Source organism: Streptopelia decaocto (assembly GCF_964273445.1).
Source record: "Streptopelia decaocto genome assembly, chromosome: 2".
Lineage (NCBI taxonomy): Eukaryota > Metazoa > Chordata > Aves > Columbiformes > Columbidae > Streptopelia > Streptopelia decaocto.
The window spans coordinates 82816418-82829040 of NC_138655.1; the positions used below are offsets into that span (position 1 = coordinate 82816418).

Consider the following 12623-nt stretch of genomic DNA (forward strand, 5'->3'; position numbering starts at 1 on the left):
TCAAGCTTTTTTTATTCTAAAACACTTTGTTCTTATGAAAGAGTTTGAGAATGTAAATATGTAGGTTTTACAATTTACCGTTGTAATTTTTCTTGAAGAATTTCATTTTTCAGCATGTATTTTTACATATATTTACTGAAACATTCTTTTATTTCTCTGCAGTTAAAGATTTGTGAATGTTTGTTTCTGTGAATTATTCCATGGCTTTAGTCTTACTATAAATTGCTTCAGTTCAGGATCAGTTCATCCCCACATTGTCTGTAGTGTTCTTCCTGCAGAGAAGGAGGGAGAAAATTTTAGCAGGATAAAACTGGTATATAAAACTTGCTGCATGAAGACAGCTGCTTCCTGGAGCAAGGCCAACTGACAGTGTGAGGTTTCAGAAAATCTCTTAGAATATACAGTTTTCACACTGTCCTGTAGCTAAAACTGCCTACCTTTAAACAGACCAGTTTTAACTGTCCCGTCACAGCAGTGAGAAGCTTAACTAGGGCTGAACAGCCAGAGTAATTATGCTCCTTATTGGATGGGTTTTAGCAAAGTGCACAGAGCTGCGTAGTGGTGTAGCAGCTTCCATTGCCATCAGGCCAGCTTTTTGTAATGCTGTTTAGAGTACTGTCCCATCCCAACAGATGGGATGAGGTAACTCTAGACGTGACACATGCCCTGGCTCAACAGATGAGACCAGATGTGAGTTAACTCCGGGTTAATTCTGCACGGTTATGTGAAGTGAATGACAGACAATCACCTCCGGGGTCCAATTCAATTGTGAGTTTTACTAAAAGTACTTGTTGGAATATTGGTTACAGCGAATGGTGACTTTGCAAAAGTATAATAGAACTTATCAACACATTAACAGCAAAAATCCTACTATGAGTGGTATGTTGACAACCATCAGTAGCTATAATATGAAATTTAACCAGAAATCAACAGCAGAGCTTAAAGATGGTGTTGTCCTTATATGTTCAAAAGGGAAAGAGAGGAAGAGAGTGGAAGAGAAGGAAGAAAACTAAGGTATAAGGGAGAGAGAAAGAGATACATATATAGAGAGAAGGAGAGATAAAGAAATGGGGATATAGAAAAAAGGAGAGAAGGAAGGAGCAGAGAGAAAGGAAGAAAGAAAAGAGTGAGGGATCCAGTCTCTTACGGCCCCACAGTGTGGATGACACGACTTGTACGATGATGTATGGCCTCGGTCTTCCACGGCGAGGATGCTGGGGTCAGGAGTGCAGCGTCCTCTGATGTCTGGTTCAGAGTGAGGGTCTTCAGGGTGCTAGTATTCTCTTGGTGAGGCCGAGCTGGTATTTCCTTCGGTGAGGCTGGTATTTCCTTGATGGTGACTGGACAGGCTCTTAGATGAGACTGGTATTCTCCAAAGCATGCTGGTTTAGGTGAGCTTTTTATAGCTCCCAGAGTAGAGGAAAGTCTGGGAGAGGAAAGTGGTGATTGCGAAAGAGGGACAAGTCTGGACAAGTTCTGGGCCACGTTGAGGGATCTCTTCTTTGCTACTTGTGTCATGCAGAAATCAGGGGGGAAGTGGTAATTGCAAAAGATGAACAAGCTCCGGGCCGTGTTAAAGGGTCTCAACTTTTCCCCTTTGTTTGCTGAGCTGGGCATATCACGAGGTGGGGCTATGTGCTCTCCAGCACATCCTCCATCCAGGCTTGTCGTTGATGTGTAGATCGCAGTTCCCCCTGCTCTGAATGTGTCTTCTCCTGGCTGAACTAGTCACAATGTTTTCAGCCATGGTCCTTATCAATGCTCAACAAGTACTATTATACCTTGCTCATTGCAGTGATTTTTGAATTATTTTTTTTTTACCATGCAGACAGATGAATTCTGAACAGGCTGGTGGCAGCCTCTGAGCTGCAGCAGATTGGATGTAGGGCATGCAAGAAACTGGTTTTGTCTGAATGCCGAGGATTTTTAAGTCTTTAAACTGGACTGCTTCAGAGCAAGCTGGAAGAAAATCCGAGTCCCAGACATTTGGTGTTGCATCAGAGCATGCGGAGGGCTGCCTGCCATTGCTCCTCACAGGCAGGCATTACAACCTGCCAGACAGAGCTGGGTTACCAGAGCTGCCTCTGGGTGATGGACTAATCCCTCTCTACAGGCCCCAGATTTGCCCCAGGCAGATGAGCTGATACTTGTCTGTCTTGATAACATACTTTGAGATCTCCTTATGTGAGGTCCAGGTTCCTTTTCCTAAGCTTTTAAAATGAGTTTCCTGAAACAAATTTTATAAAAGAGGAAGTTGGTCTGGTACCTAAACAACTAACTGCTGGGTGTGAGAAAGTTGGAGAGGCAAATGGAAGATGAAAAAATTGCAGCAGTGTTTTTCACCCTTTTTCCTTTTGAATAGCTTTAAAAATATTTCTTAAAGTGAAATTGCAGATAAGGCTTGACTTTCCCTCTTCCCGGAATGCTTTATTATGACTACCTGCTTTTATTTAATTTTCCTAGTGCATATTTCATGGCTATTAGAAATGCTTTATTCTCTCTTTTAACCTAAATTTGCCTTGACTCTACACATAATTCTACTTATCTCTTTCTTTAAGCCTATTAAACCATGTCGCCCCATGACCAACAATGCTGGAAGACTGTATCATTATCGAATTACTGTGTCGCCTCCCACAAACTTCTTAGTAAGTACTTTATAAAGAATTCTGACTGGGACTCTAATTTTGTTTTCAATGATGGAAGTAGTGCTACTTCTTGCTTATTCATGGTGGTTTTGTTTGCATTTTTTAGACAGACAGACCTACTGTTATTGAGTATGATGACCACGAATATATCTTTGAAGGGTTCTCAATGTTTGCACACGCCCCACTAACAAATGTAAGTATTTTCATGGTTATATACATGGGTTTTGTTTAGAAGGCAAGCTGTTTCTGCCCTGAGTAGAATTTCTGTAAAATAATGGTGTACGTATGTTACAAACATTGCGCCAGAACTGGGGACATGGGAAGTGCGCTTGTGCTAATGGTGTCAGGTTTTTTCTCTACTAATTGTATTAAGCATTGTCTTCAAACTGTGACTGAGACTGTGGTGTGCATCAAAGCAATGTTTTTATATGTTTCACAATTTGGAAGTGAAACAAACCATGGAGTAAGTTGTTAAAACTGTTTATTTGATTAAATTGGATGAGGAGGTTTGTTAAGTTGAAAGAGTTGAAAAAAAACAGCAAGAGAAAAAGGTTTTCCTTTAAGTGACAAATTGACTTTTTTCAGATCCACTCTAAAAGGATTTATCTCTTCTAAAAACTTACTTAGACCTATCCACTACTTTCTAACATCTGTTAATCTTCTTCAGGAACTAGGCGAGTTATGATTTTTATTAAAAGTCTTAGCTATTTAAAATCAATTAATTTTATGTTTTGAAAGTCATATAACAAGAAAAGGACATGGCTGGTACCTGACTGACCTGCTTTTCCAGTATATCTGAATGAAAAATATGCAAATACTTAGTTTCTGTACATTCAAAGATTTTTTTCTTTTATCTTGATATTCCAATAACTGGTTTTTTTAAATATTGTAGGGTTTGTTTCCTTGATTTTATACATATTAATAGTTACACCACCAATGCCAAAACCCAGTGTAAGCATGGTTATCAGTTCAGTACTGGGATGTAAGAATAGCGGTGCTGAGAGGCACTGAGAATAAAGCATTTTTTCTTGTGACAGTTCACTTGCATAATATGTATGGCAACACTTTACTTTTGGTGATCAGGGGAAGAGACTGTTATGTTCATGAGAAGTCAGTAAGAGAGTAGAGTTCAGCCGGTGGGGTTGCAATGTGAAGCATTCCTGCCAGATAGCGTTAACTCAGCCTTGGGGCTCAGGCAGATTTGACCCAAGGCTTTACATTTTCACTTTGCAAATGAGCAAAAAGGAACAGTTTTGTTTTACTCCCATTAAAAGGCTAAAAAACCACCTTATCTTTATAATTTTTTGTCTACTGCATGACAGGAAGGCAGAGTTGTGGAAATCTTTAGTATATGAGAACAAGGAAAACTCTTCTTATCTGACCTGAGTAGTTAGTGAAGACATTGAGCTTACTCTTACCGTAAAGTGTGCGTGTGTTTGTTTGGTTGGTTTTTTCTTTCTCATTCCAAATAGGGGAAGTGATCAGCAGCAAATTATTACTTTTTTACAGGACAATACAAAGCAACACTGTTTTGTCAGTTCCTGTTTCTAACAGTTATAAAGCCCTTTAGAAGGAGTCTCTTGTTCTCTTGAGATGATTTTTGGCAACATAAAAACTGCTGTTTTGGAGACATTTTGGAACATATTGGATGAAAGGGAGGTGGCAAAGAATAGCAAAAGTAGAGATCCGAACACCAACATCTTTGAATGAACCAAATTTCTGTAACTTGAAGTCTTAGCTTGGCACACTGTTAGAGGTCTTACTACTGTTTTTACTATTCAGTAATAACTGAGCAGATAAGATATTAGAGAAAATGGTTAGTACAGTCATAAGAGAAATTCTAATTTTCTTAATAGAACTACCAAAACAGTTTGATAGTACCAACCTCATGTTCCTTTGCTATGCATTTGCATGTGTACGTGGAGCTCGAGTTCATGAAGAATCCAAACATCCTTTCGTGGTTGAACTTACATGTTAGAAAGCAAGCAAACACTCTCTGTATGTTTTTTTAAGCCCTGCTGATTTAAATGTGACAGATTTTCCTCTCCTCAGGTTCTAAGGATGTTTGACTTCCAAGGTTTTTTACTTTTGCATTTGCATTTAGTATTGTATCAAAGTGTAGGAAATGCACTTTTTTTGTTCGGTTGTTTGTTGTAGCTTCTTAGTTTATCATGCAGGTACCAACAGATTTCTGTAGACAAAATAGTCAGGTGTTTGATGCTGGGCTGCAAGAAAATGCAAGCAGAATATTGCGTCTCTGCTAAGTCCATTGATTTCAGTGCAGCCCCAGCACTGTTCAGATATTTATTTGTATGCTTATCAATGCAAAATAACCTTGGCTTGCCTCACTTTCACAGACCATTGAGTGGTTCTAAGATTCTTTTATGCTTGCAAGGCCAGTGAATAGTAACACTTGCTTAGACCTGTAGATATGTAGGGTAAGATTAGGCCTTTCTTTAGTCTTTTACATTTTTGCTTTCAAAAATTTCATTAAAAAAAAGACAGAAAATCACACACCTTCAGCAGTGCATGGGCTTTTCAAACCAAAGAACCTTTTTTCAAAGGTGAAAAAAAGGAATTAGATGTTTGTCTTAACCAATTAGTTGAATGAAGTTATTGGATTAAATTAGTATAAACCTATAAATTTATCCTGAAGTTCTTGCATTATGTTGCTATGACTTAAGGCCATATTTTAAGACAGTGTAGCTAACAGAATTGACAATGTGCTGAAAACACCTTGCCTTCAGGTCACTGTATCAATCTGACATGTTGTGTCACCAACAATAAATTCACTTTCAAATACACAAGTGAGAAAAAAGATGGGTTTACTGAGCTTAGCTTTTTCTTCCAAAGAAAATTTCTTCTCCAGTAGATGGCATTATTTAATCTTCCTTTACCATCCCTCCTGTCAGCCCAGTGTTGTTACAGAGGTGGAGGTTAGAACTGTTACTTCTCTTGCACATGTTTCTGTTCCTGTCTTTGCATGATCCCCCAGAGCAGCTGTTTTAGTAAATGCCCTTTTCAACAGACAGTAATACCTTTGCATACAAAACTGTATTAGCTATACATGTGATGCTGTATAATTTTTCATGCTAAATTTCTATTTTTCTTCCAGATTCCTCTATGTAAAGTAATCAGATTTAACATTGACTATACAATTCATTTCATTGAGGAGATGATGCCTGAGGTAAGAAGGATAATTAGTCAAAAAGTCAGAGTGGGTTATGAGTTGTTGATATGCTTAATGGATTAAACTCTTCAGAATCCCATTTTGTGAAGTCTCTGAGAGACAGGCTGTGTTCTGAACAAATGGCTGAAAAGGAACTTGCGCTCACAGGTACTACCATAAATCCATCTACCTAGGCTATCGTATATTAAAATCAAATAGTAAGAAGTGCTTATATCCATAGCTTCTTTTCATTTTAAGTTATATACAATATATGTCAGGTACTCTTATCTGTGAGCTGAGTTAGGCATTATCCTCCTTTTATGGATGACAACAATAAGGCATGTGGAGGTGCTGGTTTGCTAGGACTACATAAGTCAGTGGCAGAGCTGACACTTAATCGTGAGTTTGAAGCTCTGAAGATTGTTTATCAGTACTTAATATAAGCTGTTGCCAAAACAAATTTCCGGTGGATACAAACAAAGCACATTCGGCTCATTTTTTTTTTTTTTTTTTTATTACAAATTACTCCTGGTGAAGCCAGTTTGTGATGTAAATTGCTGCAGTGGAACAGCGTGTGTAGGTACAGAAACACCCCTGCATATTAACTACAAAGATAGGATCAGCATTTAATTTAGTCACATATATTTACATTTTTCTTTCTAGTTTTCTCTTTGTTGCTCAACAGCATCTAAATATATTCAAGAGCCCTGAAATTCCTCAGCAAGATTAACGTGATCAAAGCAATTCATTTCATGTTACTGAATCTGCTGTGTTGTCTCCAGATCTTGCTCTGAAACAACAAGCAGCCACCAAGCAAAATAGGGAACTTGACAATTTTTTTGACTTTTGGTCAATTGGCCACAGCAATTGGCTACAGCACTCTTTTAAGACCATTTTTACTAAAGGGTTCTTGGGAGAGAGGTTGTCTTGTTGGTTTTGGAATTTATGGCCAGTATCATACACATACAATTTATATCAACGTGGCCTGATACTATTTCTTAAGGAAGACTTTTCATGTCCTTTCATTTCTGAATGAAAGCTATTTGCTTTGGGAGAGCTGCTTCCCTGCTTGATGAGAAGAATCTGATTTTTTTTTTTTTTTTCATTTTTTTTTTTCTCCTTTCCTGTTGGCTCTTCAGGTCAAAGTCCTCAATTTGTATTGTACTGATATGTTGCTATGGACGTGATCACGATATCACAGATGGTGATTTATAAAGTTTTAATATGAACATATAGGAAGAAGTGAGTTACAAAAAAGGTCCTTCTCAGAAATATGCCATCTGCTTAGCTTATTCAGGTGAAAGGATATGAGTGCGCAGTTCATAATTTCTGCCTATTTGGACATTGGCTAAAGTGTCCTCATGACAATGCTTTCTTTACGGTGCTTTCTGAAGAGATCACTGTGTTATGTTACAGTAGATTATTACAGATATATCAGTACTGTTTCCAAAGCCCAGTGTCTAGCAGTTGGCAAATACGAAGCCACTGTTTTTGTCATTGTTTTGTTTACATATATCTGAGTGGCATTATTTGTATTACAGTGTTATATAAGTCTGGTTTATTTTTTCTTCTTTCCCCAGAATTTTTGTGTGAGGGGTCTTGAGCTGTTCTCTTCATATCTATTCAAAGATATTTTGGAGCTCTATGACTGGAATCTTAAAGGTAACTTTTATTTAGGAAAAAAAAACATACAAAATCAGAATTAGTTGCAGCTTTTGTAAATAGGACTCTATTTTGTGATGTTCTTTGTTTTAAAAAGAAAAAATGGGGATGGGCCTCAAAAGATCAAAGTCAAATGGTGGTTTATGCGAGAAGGATGGACTTCCAGTTTCTTCTTCAAGAAGATGAAATATATTAGAGTTCATTAGTGTGGACTGTAGCAACTGAAATGCAAACTTAGCATTTTGTTCTCTCAGATAAATCGAATTTATTCTTTAATCCAAAACTGTTCTTTTTAATCTAATTTAGAATAGTAATGTATGTTTAATATTGCACCGTGTTGTGTGCACGGTATTCTGAAAGCCAAATCGTCAGGTAAATTGTTCTCTCTGTTTTTACAAGCTAACAAACAGGTTACTCATACAGTATTTCTCTACAGTCAACTTACAAAGCAGTGTCATACAACCAGCCATAGAGGGATAATGTATTATATCATTATACATGAAAGTTTTGACTTGACAAGATGAAAATCTATGTTTCTATGAAGACTGTAACAAAGGAGAGTTTCAGGGATGATCCTTCCCCTGGTCTAAAATAAAAATGAGAATATAAAAGGAGTTTCATTTCAGAATATGTAGGTGTCTTTTGGTGTCTTGGCTTTATCTATGGAGATGCTCTTCACTTATTGCAGTTCAACAGAGTAGCATACAGGTTTCATATATTTTGTGTAGCCTTCTTTGGTTTGATACTAAAGGTATTCTGATGTCAATATTGTCTTTCATATCACTGGTTCTGATAGTTCTTTCTCTTTTAACACCAGGTACTCACTAGTTAGGTTTTTATTTTCATGCAAAGCTTTGGATGATGAAATAGGAAAAGAAAAAGAAAAAAGCCAACCAACCAACCAAAAAAACCTCATGCAAAATAGCATCACAGAAATTTCCTTGTTATCTTTGTAACTGGAAAACACCCCACTAATTGGGAGGGACTAATAAGCTAGTGTTTGTGTCTGTAAGACTTAAGTGAATTACTGATATAAAATAATCCTTTCTGTATCACTGTTTCAAATGAAACTACTGTGGTTTTGTTAGCTTCTTTGTAAGTTATTGTAGCTTTCTTTGAAATTATCCATGTGAAAGCTTTCACTAGAAGTTGTTACTATGTTCCTCTCTGCAATGCATTTTGTTACTTTTCTGATTAAAACTTAGGCCCTATCAAATCTAATTACCATTAATTGCTTTCATCTACGGTAGAGTTACCTTTTGTTTTCTTCTTCTACAAATACATTGCTGTTCATAATTTCCTGTATTTTTTTTTTTCATATTTAAGGTCCTTCACTTGAAAGTGATTCTGTTTGCTGCCCCAGATTTCACTTCATGCCACGATTTGTGAGATTTCTTCCAGGTAATGTTCGTATTATGTAGCTTTATGGAAATTAGATCTAAAAATACCCAAAGCAAAACAAAACAAAAAACCAAAACCACCTCCTCCAAAGCCCCCCAAAACAACAACAGCAAAACAAACCCAAAAAACTATGCCCCTCCCCCAACCAACAAAGAAACAAACAAATAAAAAATCAACAAGCCAAAAAAAAAGCAGCTTATTGTAAGTGAAATGGTTCAGTCAGTCTAGAGTTCTGGTGCTTCCATCTGAAGTCTTTAGTGCTCACTTGCAGTGTGGCTGATTTAGTTAGCACTGGCATTCAGATGGGGGTAGGCCAGGTCTCACTTCTAGCTTCTGTCTCTGACGTGATTTTAGGTGGTGCTGGGTCATTCTTGTTGTGTCCTGTGATGGAGCTGTGGCATTTGAGGAGCGGTATTATCTAATCCTATGTGTGAAATTGAATTTCATGTCCCTTGTGCTCTTCAGGATACTGTGTGATTATATTGAAATTCTTGATGTGCAGTTTCGAGGGTCAGCATGATTGGCACCCCTGAGCACATGTTGTTCTGATTGTTTCTTTCTTTATCTTAATGCAAGCTTAGACCTTGCAGCAAATGGTGAAAGACAGAAAAACACCATTCCTATACAGTTCAACCCTAGCCTGCCAGCCAAGGACAAGCTTCAGTGTGGAGCATTACGCTTGTTTTGAGTGAACAGCTTATGCAGGCATTTAACACATCCTAAGATACTAGGACAGACTTTCAGTTGCTATAAATGTCATGGCTCCATTGAAAACATGTCCTGCTGAGGTCCTGCCAGTGATTGTTCCAGAAGTGTTGTGTGGACAGGAGGACGCGTTTCAGCTGCTGGACTGAGGGTGCAGATGAGACATGGAACAATCTTCATCAAGAAGACTGTGGCCTGGAGGTGCTCTCTGCTCTGGGCTTTCAAACTTAGTTGGGTTATTAATTATAGCTGTAGCTAAATGAGGTTTATCTCATTGCTGTGGAGAGTACTGATGGCTAGATGACTATATTTCTAATTGTTGTTCCTTTCTAGATGCACAACACTGTTCAATCAGAAGCAGAGCTCTGAGGCTTGCTAGCAAACATTGATTTGATTCTGCTGAAGCAATTTACAAAATAAGCCATCAAGCCACATGTGGCTGATTAACTTGACCTCATCACAAAATGAGAACAAGTTTGACCTGCCTGGTTTGTGTAGCTTGAGGGTGTTTTCCTATTAGTTTGAGGTTTTTATATTCTGATATTTTTTTTTTTTTTTTAATTTCAGTTTAGAAGACAGCTCTTTCTGTGCTGTGGGATTGTTGACTGGTAGGGAGAGAAGTTTCTATAACACGTATTCCTGTGTGCTTCCTCTTGAAGGTTCCCAGCCTTCTAACTCTTTATAAAAATGCCTTTTTCCTGGTATTTTTGCATAAATAGTTGCCTTTTAGCATCTTTATGACAGATACTTTTTAATAAAGTTTGCATTTTGTTTTGATTATTTTTTGAGATATCCTTGGAGATTTTTAATTTTCAGAAACTGGAAATCTATTTCCTTCAGGTATGTTTGCAGAACTTTATCTATGTCTAATCAAAGAAGATATATTGGTGCAACAGATCTCCACACATTCATCAACTGTCTCTTTTAAGGTAGAAATGAATTGGTAATTTCCCATCGCCTCTAGTTTCATATTTTTGTAACGTGGTCTAAAAATATGAGGTTTGGGATGCCATGTTTTCTATGTGAATTACTTAAAGACAGGCCTTGGGGTAGCTCTAAGCTTTGAGCTGATTGTACCAGGTTCAGTGAGTGCCAGAGATACATAGCATGTAGAATAGTTGCTGTATTGTATTCATTGTCATAGATTTTTATGATGCTAAGTGTATTAAGAGAGAAAAAGACTAGGATAAAACATTTGAGGTCACAAGTACCACATGTCTTGACCCTGAGAAGGTCAGGTCTCTAACTACTGTTTAGCACCCTTCCAGTACGTGGTCTTCAGCAAGTAAGGCTATAGCTGTTGTTGGGTTTGGGTTTTGGTTTTTTTTTTTAGTGATTGTTGGACATAGGCTACCTCTTGCTTAACAGTATAATCTAGTTTATGACAAAGATGAGTCTTGTGAACTGAGTCCCCGTTTAATTTGAAGGAAAACTTTGCACACTAAATAATCTGCCCCTGTAGCTCTGTTTCCAGTGACGTTGGGGTGTCTTTCTCTATTCAAGATTCCCTCTTGAAGTTTGAATGAGGTTGATTGTTCTAAGAGGCCAAGTGATACCACTCACTCCCTTGAATCTTTTGTGTACCACAGTGCTGTAATCCCAGCCCAAGTAAGAGGAGCGCTCATTTTTGTGTGTTGTGTAGAGGACATCATCTTATGCAGCACTGCCGTTATGCAAGGATTTTTCTGTGTCTGGGATCACATTCCTTGTGCTGTGGCATCATCCCCCAAATTGCTCTAAGGCTTCTCTTTTGTTCTCTATTCCTTTTTTTTTTTGTGTGTGTGTAGTGATAGAATGTACTCAGTGGCAGGATGAGATTGCTTCTGCTTACTGAGGAAGGCAAATCAATGTTTGTGCTCTGGGGATGAAATTGGAAGATACCTCCATACCTACAAATTAACAGGCTGTTGTTGAAGGAGAGGGTTGGAGAGATATGTGTCAAAATTAAAGCACTGTAGTAACATGTCTATCTTTTTACTCATATGAATGGACATACTGAATCTGAATAGTCAGTGTCTTCTGAGTGGTGGTCTGTCAGAATTGTCATTCGTTCGTCTTTCCTGTTTGCATCTTCATCTGTAATAGTCTACCTGGAGCCAGTCAGATGTTTATTATACTGTCTTCCTTTGTTACAAGCAGCCTTTGCTGTGCATTTTTCCTGGGGTAGAAGTATTTAGCAGTTTTCACATGCCATCAATTCATTGAGTGACAGGAGATGACATGAGGCTTTTAAGTCTTCATTACTGCAGGTACAGCATGTAAGCACTACAGATGAGTTTAAAATGTAAGGATAACTTACTACAGTCATCTAGAAGTATCCTGTAAAATTTTGAGTGTTTTTCTAAAAAAGCTGCATAAATGCCTAAAGGCTTTTTAACTACCATTGTAAAAAGAATGATAAAAGAGTGAAAAGGAAGATATAACTGATTATTCTGCCTATTCATTTTAAAGTTTTTCAGGCAAGTTAGAAACTTCAGCTTTACTGTATGATGAAACTGTTACTCTTGCTACCATTACTGTTATTGCTTCCTGTTTAGCAAAGTGTTTATACATGTGCAGTATTCATCAATAAAACATTTGCCTTTGTATTTGTCAAGCCGCTTAAGCATTTTGCGTTTTATTTTGCTCATGCAAATATTTTATGTTCTGCATATTTTCTCTTTTGCTCATTGTTTAGGAGGGAATATCTGAAATGTGTTTATTTATTTATGTTTTTAAGATGGAGGGAAAGAAGTACTCTCAATGCATCAGATTCTTCTCTACTTGTTGCGATGCAGTAAAGCTCTGGTGCCTGAAGAGGAGATTGCCAACATGCTTCAGTGGGAAGAACTGGAATGGCAGAAATATGCAGAAGAATGCAAAGGAATGATTGTTACCAGCCCTGGCATGGTAAAGCAAATAATTCTGATTTATGAACAACCCAGCGACACGTACATGTCTTGTTTCAGAGGGTCTGCAACAGGCTGAATTGGAAAGGGAGGAGTTGCAGATTGCTATAGGAACAGTTCATTGACTTGTTCTGGTTTGGGAAGAATTGCACC

At 37.7% G+C, this 12623-nt stretch overlaps 1 protein-coding gene across 3 annotated transcripts in view; it reads left to right on the top strand.

The window, feature by feature from the left end:
* The window catches only part of DROSHA (drosha ribonuclease III), a 72894-nt gene that overhangs the window by 14213 nt on the left and 46058 nt on the right, over positions 1 to 12623 (top strand). For all 3 annotated transcript variants that reach the window (XM_082047118.1, XM_082047117.1, XM_082047119.1), the window contains 6 exons: positions 2559 to 2645; positions 2752 to 2838; positions 5761 to 5832; positions 7395 to 7476; positions 8803 to 8877; positions 12302 to 12471. In XM_082047118.1, coding sequence (XP_081903244.1) covers positions 2559 to 2645; positions 2752 to 2838; positions 5761 to 5832; positions 7395 to 7476; positions 8803 to 8877; positions 12302 to 12471 — 573 coding nt within the window. The remainder of the gene's footprint in view (positions 1 to 2558; positions 2646 to 2751; positions 2839 to 5760; positions 5833 to 7394; positions 7477 to 8802; positions 8878 to 12301; positions 12472 to 12623) is intronic.